This window comes from Echinops telfairi, unplaced genomic scaffold, assembly GCF_000313985.2.
Source record: "Echinops telfairi isolate 266 unplaced genomic scaffold, ASM31398v2 ScPeMD7_7468;HRSCAF=8506_0, whole genome shotgun sequence".
Lineage (NCBI taxonomy): Eukaryota > Metazoa > Chordata > Mammalia > Afrosoricida > Tenrecidae > Echinops > Echinops telfairi.
In genome coordinates, this window is record NW_022111369.1 from 6,101,630 (window position 1) to 6,121,080 (window position 19,451).

The following is a 19,451-nucleotide window of genomic DNA, read 5'->3' on the forward strand; positions in this document are numbered from 1 at the left end:
CTACTGTTATGAATCGGATGACCCCTGTGAAAAGGTCGTTTGACCCCCAAAGGGGTCGCAACCCACAGGTTGAGACCAGCTGTTCTAAAACATTCACAGGGTCACATATGATTTTTCTAACAAGTCACTGAGGCATGCGCCATAAGCACATATTATCGTCCTAAATCGCAGATTAGGGAAGAAGGCTTCTGAAAGGATCCGACAGGTAGTAAAAGTTTGGATTGGGACCACAGCCTACGTTTTCTGATTTACATAAAGACCTCACCTCTTTACGTAAATATGATGGGGTCTCAAAATATTCACGGAAAAAATCCATTATCTTTGAATTCCATCTTCCATGACATTTTGAAGCCCTTTGTGTGAATATATGTGTGTATGGATATATATTGAGAATATATTGATATGCACAAATATATGTAAGTCCACAGCTATATCTCTGCTTCATTTGTTTATTATCCTTCTCATTACTGAGTCCTCTGAATGATTGCCTGCTTCAGCTTCCTTAAAAAGTTCTCAAATTGTATAATATGGAATGCTTTCTTCTCTTAATGAAAATGCAAGGAAGAAACATGAAACTTCCTTGTGTTGGAAACCCACATTACGGTTTTCTAACATCACTTAGCATTCAGTTTCTTGCTATTCTCATGCATCTCAAGTCCTCTAAGAATCAGGAATTATACAAGCCAACAGCCTCTGGGTGGGTAAAATGTTTTTGAAATCTTAGAAGGGCTCTTTAGGTCCCCTCTCAATCTCTTCATAGTTTTGTGTCTTATTCTCACAAGGTTAGCCAATCCCTTGGCATGAGGATGGAAAAATATAAGGTAGGTATACTTTTATTCCCACTGCCGCCATCCACCTACTACTATCCCAGTGACATTAATGGCTACCTAATCCTCTACCTTAACATAATAAAAGAGACCCCTCTATTTCTGAACCAGTTCATATTTACATGTTCAGGAGGTAGTATTTCAACACATTTGGGGAGGGGCCCACCATTCAATCCATAACACCAGCTTTCCCAGAAACTAGCGCTGCTTGGTCAAAATGGCATGCCTCCTTGTAAACATGATCCAAATCACTAGGACAATGTAAACAACTGTCTGTAAGTGGTCTCATGAAAATATAGTAATCTTAGACACAAAACATATGCGAAGATTCAAAAAGTTCATGGAAAAATTAAATTATCTTTTTACTCCATTTTTCTACACACTTTGAAGTCTTCTCATATAACAATATATAAGATATTTTATGTCATTTTAATAGTTTTATTGGCATATACTTCACATATCAACAATTTAATTATTGAATCATATTAATATTTGTGTAATCATCATCACAATTTCTCTGTTGTTAGCTGTTGTTAGCTCCCCATTTTCTGACCCCTTCCCCACCCCCATCCTCTCTGCCATGTCCCTGGGCAATTATCAATCCAGTTACTGGGCCTATAGATTTACCTACCCTGGGTTTCATATACAGCAAATCATACAAAATACAAGCAGGAAGCAAACAAACAACAATAAAAAAGTCAAACCCAACAATAACTACACAAAACAGAAAAACCTCAATGAAAAAGGAAACAGAAAATATTCAAAACTAAAACAACTTTAAAATGGGTCACAAGGTAGGTCGTCTGTCACAATCAACTTTACTGTGTTCTCCGTTTAATAGTAAGGCTATTCATAACCGTCAGCTAGGGTCAGAGGAGAATCACTAGAAGTTTTATCCCTGTGAGGACCCTGTAGATGGATTTTGGGCTTCTACTGTCATCCACAGCCTTCTGCAAACCAATATTTTATAAAGATTTCTATGAAAAAAAATTGGAGTGTTTTAATTGCAATTTGAAGTTGCATTACAAAATATTCATCTATCTAGGATATTTCTTTTCCAGAGGCTTCCAAATAACCTAGGTTCCACAGCAATCTATTTTACACAGACAAACTAACAAGGACATCATCAAAATGAATCAGAAGCCCGCCTGGGCAGTTTTAACTACAGCAATCAATTCACTAATCAGGTGGAGGCAATTCTCCTTCAAGAACTCACAGAATTAAAAAGCCCAGCAACGCATTTGTGTATGAAATGAATGTTCATTATTTTACAGTGTTGAATAATAGATAGCATCTATTCTGTAAAGAAAAATGCTTTTGAAAATCTCCTCTAAACCTAAAACTAGAATCTATGCTCAACAAATACAGAGAAAAGTAAAGATGTTTTGACCTTTTTAATATTGATGAGCAGTTGTGGTAGTTATATAATCATTTGTCACTTTGAGGATTAAGAGAGAAGGGGTGGAGTCTAGATGTCAATCAGGTGATAGCCAGTGAGGCCTCGGTATGGGCATGACATTCTCCTGAGGATTCTGGGAACACCTGTATTCTTCCCTGGAGGTGGGAGACAATCTATCCCTCTGCTCACTCCCTTGGAGACTCTCGACTGACAAGGCTCACTCCCTGCAGGACATCCCTGAGGAAAAGCTACATGAACCTACTCTGATGCAACCAGAGCCCTGAGAGCTGGAGTAGCCACAGGGAGACCCCTGCCAGCACTGAGATGCTTACACTGCCACTGGATCCACAAGACTTCCCACTCACTAGCCTGTGATCTTCCTGCATTCGGCATCATTGCATGTGTTTTGTGAGTCTGAAGAGAACTTTATATACTGGTATCAGACATATGGGCGAATATCCGACTTATGGACTTGATCTGGACTGGGCTAGGATGTTTTCTCAATATACAATTGCTCTTGTATATAAAGTTCTTTCTTATACACATATGTGTGTCTATGAATTTGTTTCTCTAGTCAACCCAGACTAACACAGCAGTAAACTGCCACATTTTAGTGCAAATGACATACCCATTATGTTTTTGTAAACCATTAACCAACAGTTTTTTATAAAACGTTCCTGACTTCAGTTTCAATTTAATGTTACCAGGATAACATTCAATGTAATGTTACTGATGCCATGGAAACAGCATTCAAATGGGCTTTTTCCTGAATTAAGTGCAACCAAGGGCAAACTGAATGGGATTGTAATGGCAATGGGATGTCATCAGAGTCTGAACGCACAAGGAGCTAGAAACAGTTACACACATCAAATGCCATTTGTAATTTGTTGCTTTCATAAACCTTAAAGTAAAACATTATTTCTGATCATTGATCTCTTTGAAATCAACAAACAGAAGTCACCAGATAAAATTGTGTTTTCACCTTAAAATATGGAATTGTAGCTTAGTACTTGGTTACCACCCCCACCATCATCCTCCACCTTCTAGACCCCTTCTGAGTCTGATTCCTGGTTGCTTTCATCACTGAAACAGCTCCGAGCTGCCTGTAGACTGCTCTCCCATGATTTCTGGACTGGTGTCACCATCACTGCCTTTGGCAACTTTATCTTCATCCCTGGTATTCTGCAGGTTGTGATCCTTGCCTGTCTGAAGCCAGTACAGGTGGTGTCTTGGGTTCATTTCCACCAAGCAGAAGTCACCCACCTGCAGACTTCTGTCAGTGATGCCCGCTTCAGTTTCCTGGTGGTGTGGTCATCCATTCGGTGGCTCCCAGTCATGTAGAAGTGGCCGGCCTACAGTGCTTCTCATTCTCATGGAAAAGCCATCCTTTGGCGTGAATTTCAAAGTCCAGACGACAGCAAGGATTCTTCTGTCCTGTGTCAGAAGCATCCCCTGGACATGAATGGCAACAGTACAGCCCACTTGAGTTTTCCCTTTGAAGAAATAATCTACTTTCCATTTTGTCCTCACCTCAGGACATTTCCTTTGGAGGCCACAAGTTTTCTCCGGCTCCCTTTTCTCTTTTCTCCAGGGATGTGCCCTCCAACATGGAGCTCGCTCAGTCCTGTGGCTTGTTTCTTTTGCCCTCACAAGAACTTGCAGTTTGAAGTTGGCAGGGTAGGATTATTTGTGTTTAATCCCAGACACCATCCCCAAAAGTTCTCATATGTATGAATGGGAAATATGCATAATATGATGAATAACCGACTGATTCTAGCAAAGAGATTTTGAAATGTGAAGGGGAGTGCACAAGAGGCATCTGTTTATATGCTACCCAGCGTTTGACTAAGATGACGCATGATCGATGATCAAAGAGAGTGGCACTAAGACATAACTAGGTGGTGAAATAAGCAGGCCTAACATAGATTCGCAGTCTCTCTGAAGAGAATCTGATGACTCAGGTTTTGAGCCTGGATCGCTTTAGCTTTGTCTGTTCCTCTAATGATAAGCCTGATTCAGAAGGTGGCTCTGAGAGCTGTGCCGGTGCAGATGGCACTGAGAGTCCTGCTGAAAGCGATCAGTTTTGCTAGTGCAAGCGTCTCTTTTTTTATGCTTCCAGCGAATAGTATCTGATTTATGGACAGCGTCCAACGTTCCCGTGATGAACCAAAAGTAACAGGTATATAAGTGTCCATTTAAATGAACAGAAACCTATTAGTGTGTGATTTATGTACAGGGCCCAGCCAGTATTCCCTTGATGGATTAAAAATAACAGGTATATTTAACTTAATAGAAACAGTTTCAGTTGCTTATTTTCCACTACTAGTTGCTTATTTTCCACTACCAAACTCAATTAATGACGTCTCCCATGGCTTTTATGTTTACTATACAAAAATGATCAAAAGTAACATTTGAATGAGGGTGAATGAGGCCTAACTTCACCAAGCATGCTCAGTATATGCACAGGTGCACTATGCCAAAACTTTTAAACATGTTTTTTTCATTTACATAAGTTCTATGTATGTGCACGTTATTTATATGGTCATGCTATTTTTAAAAAATCATTTTATTGGGGGCTCATACAACTCATCACAATTCATACATGCATCCATTGTGTCAAGCACATTTGTATATTTGTTGGTGGGAATGCTATTTGCTAAACTATAGTAGCTGTAATTTCCAAAAAAATTTTTAGAAGTTGAGATTGAAATGTTATATTTAGCATGGCATAAAAAGAAGCCCCGATAGCATCAGCAATCTAGCTGAGAGGAATTACTAAGAAGTAGAAGGGCAAGCATGATGGTGGGGCAGGAGGAAGGTAAAAGGAAGCAAAGGAAAGGTCTAGGAAGCAAAGCTATGGACACAGGTATAAACATAGGTGTGTATTTTTGTAAATATTAACTCATAAAAATAGAGGTATTGGGATAGATACAATTATCTATATGGCAATACATTAAGGAAGTGGACCAACGTTGAGTCTCTGCTCAAGCCCTCCCTCAATGCAAGAACACTTTATTCTAATAGCCTGGAATTCTGTGATGCTCACCCTCCTGAGACAATCATCAAAGACATGATGTGTGCATAAGCAAATGTGGTGAAGAAAGCTGATGGTGCCTGGCTATCAAATGTTATAGGATTTGGGGTCTTAAAGGCTTAAAGTTAAACAAGCAGCCATCTATCAGAGAAGCAACAAGCCCACATGGAAGAAGCACACCAGCCTGTGCAATCATGGGGTGTTGATGGAATCAGGTATCAGGCACCAGAAGACCCCAAACAAATAAGCAAAATATTGTTGAGAATGAGGGATATTGGAGCAGAGACCCAAACCCATCTGTAGACAATAGTACATTCCCTCACAGAAGGGTCACAAGGAAGGAATGAGTCAACCAGGGTGCACTATAGCACCAATGAAACACACAATATTCCTTTGGTTCTTTGAGGCTTCCTCACCCCCCAATATCATGACCCCAGTTCTGGGTAGACTGTAGCATGTACACAGGTACAAATAAGACCTTAGGACACACAGAATTCAGGTCAGATAAACCCGTCAGGAACAGAATTTGGCTTATTGGATACCAGGAGAGTAGGGAGAAGGTGGGGGGAGGAGGGAAGGAAGGGGGAACTGATCACAATGATTGATGTATAATCACCCATCCCCAGGGGAATGAACAACAAAAACATGGGTGAAAGGAGACAGCGGTTGGTGTAAGACAGGAAAACAAAATTAATTTATAAGTTATCAAGGGGTCACAAGGAGGGGGGGAAGAGGGAAAAAAGTGGAACTGATACCAAGGGCTCAAATATAAAGCAAATGTTTTGAAAATGATGATGGCCACATGTGTACAAATACGCTTGAAACAATTGATGTATGGAATTTTATAAGAACCGTAGGAGTCCCCAATACAATGATTGAATAAATAAATAAATAGTCACCCCCCAAAAAAGCTCCCATGCTGGCTTGAAGACTCCTATAATGATACACGTGTCAGGACAGTCAGAAAGCACTGTTGCCTAATAATTACATGCAAATAAATATGTAAGATTTGTGTTTTCAGCAAGCCAGAAGAAAAGTGTGAGTGGGGGAGTGGAGTAGGCAGAGAGACAGACATTCTGGGTTTCTGAAATAGGAAACATTCAAAGACAGAAATACTGTCTTGACCCTATCCAGTATGATCTGTGCATACTGGAGATTTTAACCAACAGGAGGGAGGGTTGGGTGATGACACCTGTTACTGAGGAGAGGGCCCATGAGAGATGAGGTTGGATGGGATGAAAGATCACTTATTTGCGCTTTAAGGAGCCTGGTGGCACAGTGGGTCAGGTGCTGGGCTGTTAACTCCAAGATTGGTGGTTGGGCTGCTAACTCCAAGATTGGTGGCTCCTGATTATTCTTTGGGAACAAGATGAAACTGTTCACTCGCATAAATATGGACTATCTCTGAACCCCTAGGGAGCACTGTGCTCTGTCCTGTAGGGTCACTATGAGTCAGAATCGAGTCGAAGGCAGTGATTTTTGTTTTGCTTTTTGCTTTGCACTTTGCCCTTTTGTTTTGTTTTGCAGCACACTTTAAAGACATCCAATTGGGGTTGACCAGAAGACATTTAAATGTGGGGACCTTGAGAAGGAGTGTTTCACTGAGCCTGCGTATCTGCATTCAGATGTGCTCACTGCAGGACCCTGAGCCTGGAGGATGCAAATCAGCTAGTAGTCAAGGTCACAATGAAGAACCAGAGTGACTGCGCTGCAGAAAACAGGTTCAAATCAGAAGAAGAACAGGCCAGCAGTGAAATTGTTCATGTTGCTTTTGATTTGGGGCTCTTCTATAGCCAGTTCATCTGAACAGACGAGGCAAGGATTTATTGAAGCCAAAGGACCGCTCTTCCTTGGAAAACACTTGCCCTTATAAACCCTCCCTTGTCCTGAGTCAGAGAGCCTTCATCAGTCTGTTCTCATTTGTATGTCATGGATCAAGCGCCGACGTTTTAAATCCACTTTCTCTGCAGTTTGTCTGTCTCTGCAGCAGATTTGACCATTAGTGTTCACTCTGCCACAGCACTTATTTTCCTCTTTCTGGAACAAAAATCAATCTAGAACTTCAGAGAGTGATCTGGGCTAGAAATAATACAAGGGATTCACGTTTTCCCATCTAAATGCAAAGGAAATGACTTTAAGCAGGCGGGTGACCAGGTGAGATTTATCATTGAAAGGTGAGAATGGGAACCAGAGGAGTTGAATGGTGTGATGGTTCATTTTATGGGTCAACTTGGCTGTAGTGACCCGTTGTTTGGTCAAACACGAATCTGCCAGGCAATAGTTACATGTGATTTAACCAACTGGGCTTCAGGAAAGCTGGTTACCCTCCGCACTGTGGAAGGAGCTTTGTTTCCCTAGAGGGTATTCTGAACCCCAGACAGGAAATGGGTTATCTCGTTCACTCTTTCCTTCCCGTCACCAGAGCTAGAGATTTTTGGATACCAACTTCAGGAATCTCCAGGCTGTCACCTGACCTAAAGATTTTGAACTTGTCATCACCCCCATAATCATATGACCCCATTCTTTAAAATGGGTCTCTCTCTAGATAGATATACATATCTACATATATATTACACATAATATCTTACACATAAAATCTGATACATTTATCTGCCTATCTGTCTGATTATCTAGCTATCTTACTGGTTCTGTTTCTCTAGAGAATTCTAAGACACATAGCTGTTAAAGTAGACAAGCAGGAAGTGCTGGTGCTTGGCATATGATGGTAACAAGACAGGGAGAAGTGAACATTTAGATATGCTTAGGAGATTCAATGGGAAGGATTTGCCAATAGATGGAAAGTTGGGAGGGAGGCAGTGGGAGATATTAATGGTGACCCCCTCAGTGTCTGACTTCCGCAGGCAACCAGTGGGGACACCTCCTGTGTGAGGTCAGAGATAACTCACCAGACTCTCCAGCATCGTCCTTTGCTGTGGGCTGTACAAGGGGATGCACCACCTTAATTTCACCAGGTGGTGCAGTGAGATGTATTTTAACCATATCCTTCCCGGTGTGTTTGTTGGCTATCCAAATGGCCTTCTTTTTGGAGGTTGAATAGAAGACACGGTCACCAAAAAGAGAGATTGCAAATAAATTGTGCCTAAAAATAACCAGAGGGTGGGGACAGAGACTATCAGAACACTTATTCCTTGGTTTATGAAAATTTTAGCTCATTTCAATTTATTATCTGAATTTTAATTACCTACGCTTTTGATTTCTTTTTCCACTTAGAAATGCATATTCAATTTAAGGTTTTATTTGCATAGTTATAATCTGAACTAACGGAATATAAATATCTACCCCAAATCCACTGTGTCTCGAGTCCTCTGCTGGTCATCACATTAATGTGAGGTGGGGGAGGAACAGGATAAGACACAGGATTTCTGGTTTTGTCAGTTTCTCGGTTAACTAACAGCTTCCCATGGTCAGAAGCTAGAACGCCCATTGATGGCAAGATAGAAAATAAAATCAAAGCCTGAAGTCTTCTTTCTAAGGCATAGGCATTCTCAAAATTACAACTCCTGCCAACCTGTGGAAACCTATTACATGCCAATATTCTGCTAACTACTTTTATTTTCTTTCATTTACTCACAATAACTCTAAGACATGGGTACTGCGATTACGCCCACGTTAAACAACAGTAGTGAGTTATGCATTAGGTTGCATCCCAAACAATCATCTGTTCAAACTTACACGGAGCTCCAGGGGCGAAAGATGAGGCTTTGTGCTTCCATAAAGAGTCACCGCTTTGGAGACCCACAGAGGCCGCTCTACGCTGCCCTACTGGGTCTCTGCGAATCAGCATGGACTCTGTGGCAGAGTCTGAGTTTGAGGAGAGGAGATGTTAACGTGGTCTGCCAAAGCCACCCATCCAGTCGAGGGTGAATAGGAAACCTAACCACTGGGCTGCCTTTAGTTGACAAATTTAGGGTGACTGATCTATCAGACCCGGTTGAAGTGGCCCTTGTGTTTATTTCACGACAAAAGGCGAACTTACGGTGGGAGCGAGGTACTCAGATGAACAGAACCCCCATCATAATCACAGGACCCAAGATGAGAATCGTCTCCCTCCGTATTGTACTGAATCCAAAAGAGCCTCTTAGCAGGCACATCCAGCGACAGAGCTAGGACTTTCTCCGGCGTCTCGAGTAGAAACTTTGCGTTCGAACCATTGAGGTCGACTCTGTGAAGGCTCGCGTTCACCTCTGAAGACCAAAATACAAACCTGCGGACAAGCACATCACAGAGAGGGTAATTCAGTGTAGTCCCGCAAACAGCGGCCTCTCTGCGCGGTTCACCTGCCCCTAACTCTCTACAGGGGCCCATATTGACTGGTTTTCATTCAAATTCAGTTGGGGAAGTATGCGTACCCTTCCTGGGAGCCCTCATTCGGGGGGTCGGGATTGAAGCTAAATGAGGCAGATCCCTGCCTTGAAAGAGCTCCCAGATGATGGAGTAGGGGCAATAATGAAATGGATGGATGGATAGACACCGTGGGGATGGATAGACACCGTATCCCACCCTTTTGGAAATCGAGACTGTCTCTGGGGGAGGGAAAAGCGGAGCTGCGTTTTGAAGGGAAGCGTGTGTCGATTTTTCAGAGGTAGAGACGGAGGAAATGGGCTTTCCTGGGGAGAACAGGGGTTTCAAAGGGAGGACGCCACAGTAGCTCATTTGGGCTGCGCCAGCAGGGAGTGCGAAGCGGTGCAAGTGATGGGCTCGCCTTGGTGGTTCCACCTGCAGAGCCCTGGATGCCTGGATGTGAAGACAGCCATGGTTATTGAAAAGGGATAACGGGACTTTATCAGAAGTGTGCTTTTGATCATGAATGTAGCCATAGAGTGTAAGAATGGACACCCGGGGGTTGACAAAAAAGGTTAAGCACTCAACTACTAGTCAAAAGACTGACCATTCGAACCCCACCCAGAGGCGACCTGGAAGACAGATCTAGAGAACTGCTTCTCCCAAAGGTCCCAGCCTTGCAAACCCTATGGAGCAGTTCTCCTCTGCACACACCAGGTGTGCAGGTCTTGGAAACAACTCAACAAGCAATGGGTTTGATTTGCTTCTTAGTTTTTCTGTTGCTGTGTTTGTGGGGGGGCGGGGGGTTGAGGGAGGACGGGGGGGGCAGGGGGCTATGGGAGACTAAAATGGAGAGAGAAGACAGGGAGAGTAAGTGGTATTGAAAAGGGAAACGCACTTGGACATAGTGGTTGAAGAAGACAAGGAGAGGTGGTGGCCAGAGCAGCAGTAGGATCTAGTAATTCTTGTGGTTTTCGGTCGCTGCGTGTTGTGTGTGCTGCCCTCCTGTAGTTTCTGACTCGCAGGAGCCTGGAGAACAGGGCAGAGCTCCCTAGGGCTTCCAGGCTGTGATCTTTATGGGAAGAGACCACCAGTGCTTTTCTCCCATTGAATGGCTGCTGAGTTCAAACCTAACTTCAGCAGTTAGCAGCTGAGCACGTAACCATTGTGCCACCCCTGATTTCAAGTTAGAGAATTGGTGCCCCCATAGCAAGAAACTTTGGTTCACATCCAGGCAGCTGATTGATTGAAAACAACGATGTGTCTTCGGTCCAAGAGGGACGGGGCTCAGTGAGCAGGAAGGTCCCTTTGAGTTCTAAATACAATGAATCTTCATCAGAGTTCGCAATCTCTTTCAATGTCTGAAAACAGCAGAATTTACCTTTCTACTGGATCAACTGCTACATTTGCAGGATAATTTAAGCTACTTAAGAGAACCCGGGGATTGTTTCCTTTCATATCTGTTACTGTAATGACTCCTTCTTGTTGCTTTGACCAAATAATTTCTTCATTTATCCAATTTATTGCCATTCCTGAAATACTTTTCTCTATATTGCCCACTCTCTGTAAAATCAAATTTCAAAATTAATTTATTAATATTTCCCATCCACATCAAAATTGTTTTGCTATGTATAAAATCCTATTTTAAATTATTAATCATTTTTATATATTTCCCAAATTCTCGGTTACAAAACAATCAATGTTATAGTGCCAATTGTTTTAAGGCAAGAACATATTAACACTCCCAAATGAATATTTCCAGACATTGTATTTATATCATAGCTTTGATATCGAAGATTAGCCTATACATTATAAAAATTAAGTGATCAACCATGACATATTAATAATTCCAATTATGGTAAAAGTGATATGAATTTAGATGCAAAAGCCAGTTTATTCAATCCCATTGGCTACTAGAAATTATTTCCAAATTTTTATTGAACCCAATGCTGTAACCGCCACAGTGCTAATTCCAACTCAGAGTGACCCTATAGCACAGAATGGAACCACCCCAAGGAGATTCTGAGGCTGTAAATCTTTACAGAAGAAGTCTGCTACATCATCCTTCCATGGACTGACTGGTGGGATTGAACCACCAACCTTTTGGTTAGTAATCGAACACTGAACCCACTGTATCAGTTAAGTCTCCTTGAACTCAATGGTAAGCTGCCACTTTCCAGGAAGAACTGATACAGCTATGGAGTCATTGCATTTGTTGTTGTTGTTCTAGCCCCTCCTCCTCCATCATGCTCCTTCCTTCCTACCCATCCTCATCCACTTGAACTATGGATGTCAGACTCATAAGGCTTCTCTTTCTTTGAGGTCTGCTGCTATCTTTGAGCTGGGCAGGACTGTTTTCAATTCTGTTGGTCACGAGATTTGACTGTTATGTAATGTCCATGCGATCCTGTTTTCTAAGAGGGAAAGTGTTTCTAGCAGGGTGTAGACCCCTAAGTTTTCCTGTTCTAGTTATCTTTCCAATATACCCACATTTTACAAAATTGAGTTTGTTTCAGTTTTGCTTTGTCATCCAAAACAGTACTGGGAAGAACAGGTTCACCCTGTCTTTCCTAGAAGTATAGGGAATGGAAAAGCACTGCTTTATAGCATGTCAATTTTTATAGTATAAGTAGTCCCATGGTGGCTGATTTCAGGTGACCTATATTGGAGCCCTGGTGGCAGAGTGGTTGCAAACTGCAAGGTGGGTAGTTCAAACAGTTACAATCTCAGGAACTCACCTGTCCTATAGGATCACTATGAGTTGGTATTGACTCGAGGGCAGTGAGTTTTATATGATGCCATTAAGGAGCCCTCCTTGTACACTGGTTAACTATGTGGCTACTAACTGAATAATCAGTGGTTTGAAACCAAGGCTTGGAGAGCCAATTCCATACAGAGTTGCAATGAGTCTGATTTAAGACTCTAAGTCAATGCATTTGGCATTTTTGTGTGTGACAACATTTAGGAGCTCTGGTCGTGCAGTGGTAAAGCACTCAGCTGCTAACAGAAAGGTCAGCAGTTCAAACCCACCTACTGTTCCAGTCCACATCTACCAGCTTACATCTAGTGCTATGCTGTTCCACGGGGTTGCTAGGAGACGGAACTACCAAATGCATGTGGTAGGCAATGCTGCTAGTTAGGGAGTTGGGTAGACAGACGTCAAGCAGTCAACTCACAGAGCCTGTGTAAGCTTGTTGGGGGTTGTCCTAGAGTTGCTTCTATAGTTATTCTTTATAAACTAGGTTTTCGCCCAAAGGAGAGAATTTCATAGTGGACTTTTAGGCATCAGGACAATTTATCTTCTCCTAATAACATAAATTCACTATTTAGCTTTTTCTTTCTTTTCTTTTTTTCTAAAAACTCTACAGCTTCTTAGACTCAAGGGTTGGAAACTATTCTACAGATGGCTGGAGAATAATGAGTTAGCTGTCCTGGTTAAAAGTGAGATTAGCAAGGATTAGAGATGTGATAAAACAGATTAGCGCATAATTGAGGCCTTTAAAAATAATTGGAGGGAGAACGCTTTGGTTTAAGAAAAAAAAGAGAGAGAGACACAAACAGTGGGGACTTGTGTTGGGAGGAAATGCTTACAGGTGCTCTAATCATGTGACCTCTAACCCCCTCCCAAGAATTGAGAGAACATTTCTCTGGGGACTCACTGAAGGCTCTGCCAGTTAGAAACAAAGATTACAGACCTTTTGTGTGAACTTGAAGGAAAATGCTTTCCGGGTGTCATCTGCTTTACTGCTCCTACCCCCAAGGCAAATGCCCAGAGAATAGGGGAGAAAGGGGGGCGGGGGGCGGCACCTTTCTGAATGTCAGGTGGCAAAACCTCTGAGAATGATTTTGTATGGTTAATATAGCGTTTTTTCTACCTCAGCACTATTGGCATTTGGGGCAAAGTAATTCTTTATAGGGAGGAGGGGGGCTGTCCTGTGGATTATAGGGTAGTTAGCAACAGATCCGGCTGGTTGTGACAACCAAAAATGTTTCAAGGCATTGTCACGCGTCCTCATCCTTTAGGGGGTAAAATCAGCCTCAATGGAAAACCCTGGGATAAAAGTAATAATAATAATCATATACTATTCTGTTTACAAGTGAGATTCGCAAGTTGGGGAGTTGGGTAGACGTCAAGCAGTCCACTCACAGAGCCTGTCTAAGCTTGTCGGGGGTTGTCCTAGAGTGGCTCCCATAGTTATTCTTTATAAACTATGTTTTCGCCCAAAGGAGAGAATTTCTGTTTATGCCACAAACTGGTTGCCTGACTTCATAAATCTTTAACATTTTCATAATCACATCCACATTCTCGCTTCTTCCTTTCCGTAGTCCCACTTCTAGGCTTGTTCAATCACACAGTCATAGAGATGTGGATTAAACATAGACCCACAGAGGGCTGACGCACATTTGAATTGTCATGTAATTTTCATTGATCTCTTCACTGAGATTGTACAATACCAAAGTTGTCAACCTTGAAAAAAAGAAACCCTCACGTACTATGGGAAAGGTACTTTACCTCCTGCATCGTCCCGTTCAGGAAAGTTCTTTGCAGAAGTTGACTTTCCAAATCCACCCAGTAGATTCTTTGCTGAGTATAATGGAAATCCATGAACACAGATTCTCCAGCATCTGTCACCAGTCGCTCATGATTGGTTCCTTCTGGGTCAATCCTAAAGATACTGTTTCCACAGGAGAAAAGTAAGAAGGGCGCAGGACCTGAGTAGAAAGAAGCCACATTGTATATTGTCCATTGGTTTTGGTCTGAGTTTTTAAAAATGTGTTTCTGCATGATAATGAACAGAGGCTGAATCCACTTTGATTTCTGGTGTATATTTTAAGCGGATTTTTTAAATTGGGGGCTCTTACAGCTCTTGGAACAATCCATACATCAGTTGTATTGAGTATATTTGTACATATGTTGCCATCATTTTCAAAACATTTTCTTTCTACTTGAGCCTTTGGTATCACCTCCTCTTTTTCCCCTCTCTCCCTCCCTCCCACCCTCATGAACCCTTTATAAGTTATAAATTACTATTTGTTCATATCTTATACCCTTGATAAATTATAAATTATTGTTTTCATGTCTTACACTGTTCACTGTCTCCCTTCACCCATGTTTCTGTTGTTCGTCCCTCTTGGTGGTGGTGGTGGGGGGACAGTTGTACATTGATCATTATGATCAGCTCCCCTTTTCTCCCCCCTTCTCCCTCCACCTTCCCACTACCTCATGGCATCGCTATTCCCATTATTGTTCCTGGGGGTTTTATCTGTCCTGGATTCCGTGTGTCGAGAGCTCTTATAGGTAACAGTGTACATGGTCCGGTCTAGCTGGGCTTGTAAGGTAGAACTGGGGTCATGATAGTGGGGCTGGGGGATGGAGTAAGAAGCATTAAAGAACCAGAGGAATGTTGTGTGTTTCATAGGTGCTATACTGCACCCTGGCTGGCTCATCCCTTCCTTAGGACCCTTGTGTGAGGAGAGACAGATTTTAGGAGGATAAGGAGCTCCAGAAGACAGTGCCTGGGGTCCTGGGTAGTGTTGCTAGCAAAAATGTTGCAGAGTTTAGTTGGGATGTAGTCCATTGATACAGTCCTTCTAGCCATAATTCCCTGTGTGATGGATTATCATCCTGGACTCTATGCCTGCGATGACCATCCCATTATGGAGGGAGTTCTCAGCTATGCTGATGGATAGGACTAAGTTTCTCAAAGCCCTGGTGGCAGAGCGGTTACGAATTGGGCTGCTCACCACAAGGTCAGCAGTTTGAAAGCACCAGCATCTCCTCAGGAGGAAGACAGGGTGGCTTTCTACTCCCAGAAAGAGTTACCATCTCAGATACAAAATAACAACAATAATATATAATTAATCAAGGATTACGAGAGTGGGGGAGGGAAGGGAAAAAGAGGAGCTGATACCAAGGGCTCAAGTAGAAAGAAAGTGTTTTGAAAATAATGATGGCAGCATATGTACAAGTGTGCTTGATACCATTGATGCATGGATCTGTAAGAGTCCCCTCTCCCCCCCAATAAAATGATTAATTAAGAAAGAGATAGAGAGAGTCACCGTCTGGGAAGCTCACAGGGGCAGGTCTGCCCTGTCCCATAGGCTCACTGTGAGCTGGCATTGACTCGATGGCAGTGAGCTTGGTTTGGGGTTTGGTAAACCAAGTCACGCCCTTTGCTTCCTGAGGGTCTGCTAAAAGACAAAAGGCACACGTCAAAGTATGCACACTCCTCTGTGTCTAAGAGCCACTGCAGAAGCCGAGAGAAATCCCAGGACCACTGGCAGTGCAGCACATTCAGGAGCCTCTGCCCGACGTGGCAGAGGCCAAGACCATTGGCATCAGAGTGCTTGCACGGAGACCATGGGGCAGCGCACCAAAGGTACCAGGCCAATATCAGAAGGCAAGGCAAGGAGACCCTGAGACAGAACCGAGGAGCAGTGCTGAGACTTGGAGACGGTAAAGCATCCACTGGCTTCCTCGCCACCGAGGCAGAAGCCAAAGGACCACGTGGCTGAGAGAAAGGCTGAGGACTGGACAGCGATTGGCTGCTGGCTGAGGAGAGGGGTTGCTGTGGACCGATGACTATTTCCTTAAGGTTTATGAATCCTGGCTTGTGGTAGCCCGTTCACTCCCCGAATAAACCCCTTGTAACTTTGAGTGCTGTCTGTGAGTTCTGTGTGGCTGTTGCAACGGATGGATTTCAGGACTCCGCAGAGAAGGAGAGGGCCGAGGGAGGGACAGTTGCAGGGACAGATACAACAGGATGAGCTAGGTCTGGCCCCTGTCTGGTGGCCAGAGGGAAGCCAGACAGGGGCCCTCCATGATGGTTTTACACACAAGTCAACCCGAAGTGCTTTGGAGGAAGACCCTGGTGATCTACTTCTAAAATGTAGCCATTAAAAAACCCTAGAGGGCACCACCAAACCAGACTCACTGCCCTCGAGTCCGTGGTGACTCATAAAGGCCTATCAGACAGGGTGGAACCCGCCCTGGGAGTTTCTGAGACTGAAACTCTTTACAGGAGTAGAAAGCCCCCTCTGAAGCCCCATCGTTCTCCTGAACTTCGGACCTTGCAGGATCGAAGCCCGAGGCATTACCAGCACTCCACCAGGCTCCTCCGGGAGCGCAGTCCCACTAAAACACACACGGAGTAATCATGAATCTGAAGCAACTGGTGGCAACTAGATGTTTCCTGGGAGATGATTCGTAATTAATTATGCCCATCAACTTCTCTACAAATTGATTGTAAGAAGTGAACATTGTCAAATTATGGGGAAAAGATCGATTTGAAGAGGAAGACATGTTCTCTTTACCTGTAAAATTCCAACGTCTATGTCAATGTTCAAAAGAAACCACCTTCTGTGCTCTAAGGTGGAACAAGTTTGTGTGAAAGCAAACTGGAATTATATAAGTTGGAAATAAAATCATAGGTATTATTGTTTGGGAAAGGGAGCACCTAACCTCTGGTTTTACCATGGTCAATGCCTTTAGGACAGTGACACAGAAGATGGGGGAGACTTTTCTTTAAAAATGAAGTACTGACCCGTAAAGACTCTGAAATATTTTGACTCTCTTAGCATTGCCACATAAAATATAGGACACCCAGCTAAATTTGAATTTCATAGAACAGTGAGTAGTTTTTAGTATAAATATGCCCCAACAGGAAGGTTAGCAAGACTTTAGGATACGTATGTTGGACAAGTTGTCAGGAGAGACCAGTCGCTGGAGAAGGAGCTGGTGTTTGATAGAGTGGAGGAGCAGCAAAAAAGAGGAAAGCTCTCAATGGAATGGCTTGATGCAGTGGAGGTAACAACAGGCTCCGTTACAGGAACATTTGTGAGGGTGGCGCAGGCCTGTGCAGTGTTTCCTTCTGCTGTGCACAGCGCCATGAGGGGGTAGAACTGAGTAGATGGCCCCTAACCACTAAAGACAAGGAAAGATTGAATTTATAAAGATGCTGAGGATGAAAGGCAACAATGATGAAAACAAAAATGAGGTATTTGACGTATTCAGTACCAACTCCTGATGGAGCATTGGAGCATAACCTACCATGTGCTGGGAATCAGTAGCATTTTTGAAGATGTTATCAGTTAGAAGACCAGTTAAAGTAGCATGAATTCTTCTAATCTTACATGACAGCTTAAACTCTGAACACCCATTTTGCAGAAGGCTGTGGATGACAGTGGAAGCCCAAAATCCATTTGCAGGATCCACACGTGGATTAAGCCTCCAGTGAGTTCCGTCTGGTCAGAGTGCGGGGAAGTGACTGGCCTCACTGGCAGGCAGAGAGCACTATCAAGTCCATCGCGGCTGCTGCAGTCAGGTTAAAACATAACACCTTATCATTTGATCTCCCTTTAACACACTGTAAAGTCCTTTCAATTTTTAATACTTTCTGCTTTCTTTTCCAATGAGGTTTTCTCTGCTTTCATTTTTCAGTGCTTTTTGGTTGTTGTTTCTTGTTTTTGTCTCCTATGGTTTTCTGTCTATGAAATCAAGGAGAGGTAAGTCCACAGAGACAAGAACTAGATTAAGAATTCCCTAGAGGCCTGGCAAAGAAGATTCGAGGGAAATGAGGAGCTTACAACACTGAGTGCTATAAAGAAGAAAATGTTCTGTAATCGAATGTAGGGATGGATTGTACTGCTCCTTAATGCGCTTGAAGGATCAAATTGTATGATCGCTGAATTATATGTTGATAAAAAAATCTGTTTTAAAAAGGAAAGAAGAATGACAGTAAATGGTAAACACGGAGCCAGTGGGACGCATGCTGCTACATGGTGGGGTTGCCATCAATGTGACAAAACAAAATGTGCGTGCGTTGTTGAATGGACAAAGGGCAACCACTTTGCTTCATCGACTTTCACCCAAATCATAATTAAAAAGGTGTGATTTCAGAGAGCGAGAAAGTCCGCAAGGACACAGAGACAAAAGAAGGGCTCCAGTGACATTGCAGCTGCAAGCCCAACACTGCCGGGGACTACCAGGAGCTGAGTCCTCGGAGCCCTCCGGAGGAAAGGACCTGGTTCTGATTGTTTGCCTCATGAAACAATAAGCTTCTGTTCCTATAAGCCACTGGATCGTGAGTTGCTACGGCAGCCCAAGAAAAGAAGACAGCAGCACAAACTACTGTCCGATTCCAACCTGGCTTTTTGATGCCTTGAGAGGAAGCCAGCGGGTGGTTTTATTGCCCACAGGCAAGTTATTTCCTTGGGTTTTCCCGATCAAACGTGAGGACGCACTTACCAGAGGAATCACCAGAATGAGTCTGGGATCAGAGCAGAATGCTGACATTCTTGCTTCCTGACTAGGCTTCCTCCATCTTATATTAGCAGTAAACCCAGCACCTCAATATGACTTAACAACGAATTGCAGTTATTGTAAAAAGGCTTAAACAAGATGACAGCTCACATCCTCTTACTCAGGGATTATGTTCTAGATTCAGGAAGCATGAATTCCACCTCAGAGGGTACCCATTGGCATAGGGCAAGGAGACCTGAGCACAAGAGGAAAATAGCACAGTGTCTGAGTGAATTGGTTCAAATACTTGCTGCCTTCAGTTTATGGTAACATAAAGCTCCCTGGATAGGTGTGTAAAGGAACCCAAGCCCCACTGCCACACTCAGTTGTGGAATCACAGATGGATTGTGTGGGAGTAGAAGGCATTAGGTGGAGAGCCAGCGGGCCTGGTTTCTACTCATGGTTTTTCTGAGCATCTCACAAGTCCTCTTTGATATATCAGAGGATTGTTGGGAAGAGCAAATGAAAGTATAGATGTGTTATATTTTACCTCATTAATACTGTTAGGTCTATGGTATATTCATGTATATAATTAAAATTGTTTAATGAAGGAATGCCAGGATGGATGATCCTTCAGAAACAACAGTG

The 19,451-nt window shown here is 43.0% G+C and overlaps 1 protein-coding gene across 1 annotated transcript in view; it reads right to left on the reverse strand.

The window, feature by feature from the left end:
- Nucleotides 1-19,451, reverse strand: part of EGF (epidermal growth factor) — a 146,770-nt gene that overhangs the window by 98,980 nt on the left and 28,339 nt on the right. The window contains exons 2-5 of the mRNA XM_045284316.1: nt 14,076-14,275; nt 10,944-11,125; nt 9,258-9,485; nt 8,167-8,360 (exon numbers count right to left, since the gene is read on the reverse strand). Of these exons, the coding sequence (XP_045140251.1) occupies nt 8,167-8,360; nt 9,258-9,485; nt 10,944-11,125; nt 14,076-14,275 (804 nt within the window). The remainder of the gene's footprint in view (nt 1-8,166; nt 8,361-9,257; nt 9,486-10,943; nt 11,126-14,075; nt 14,276-19,451) is intronic.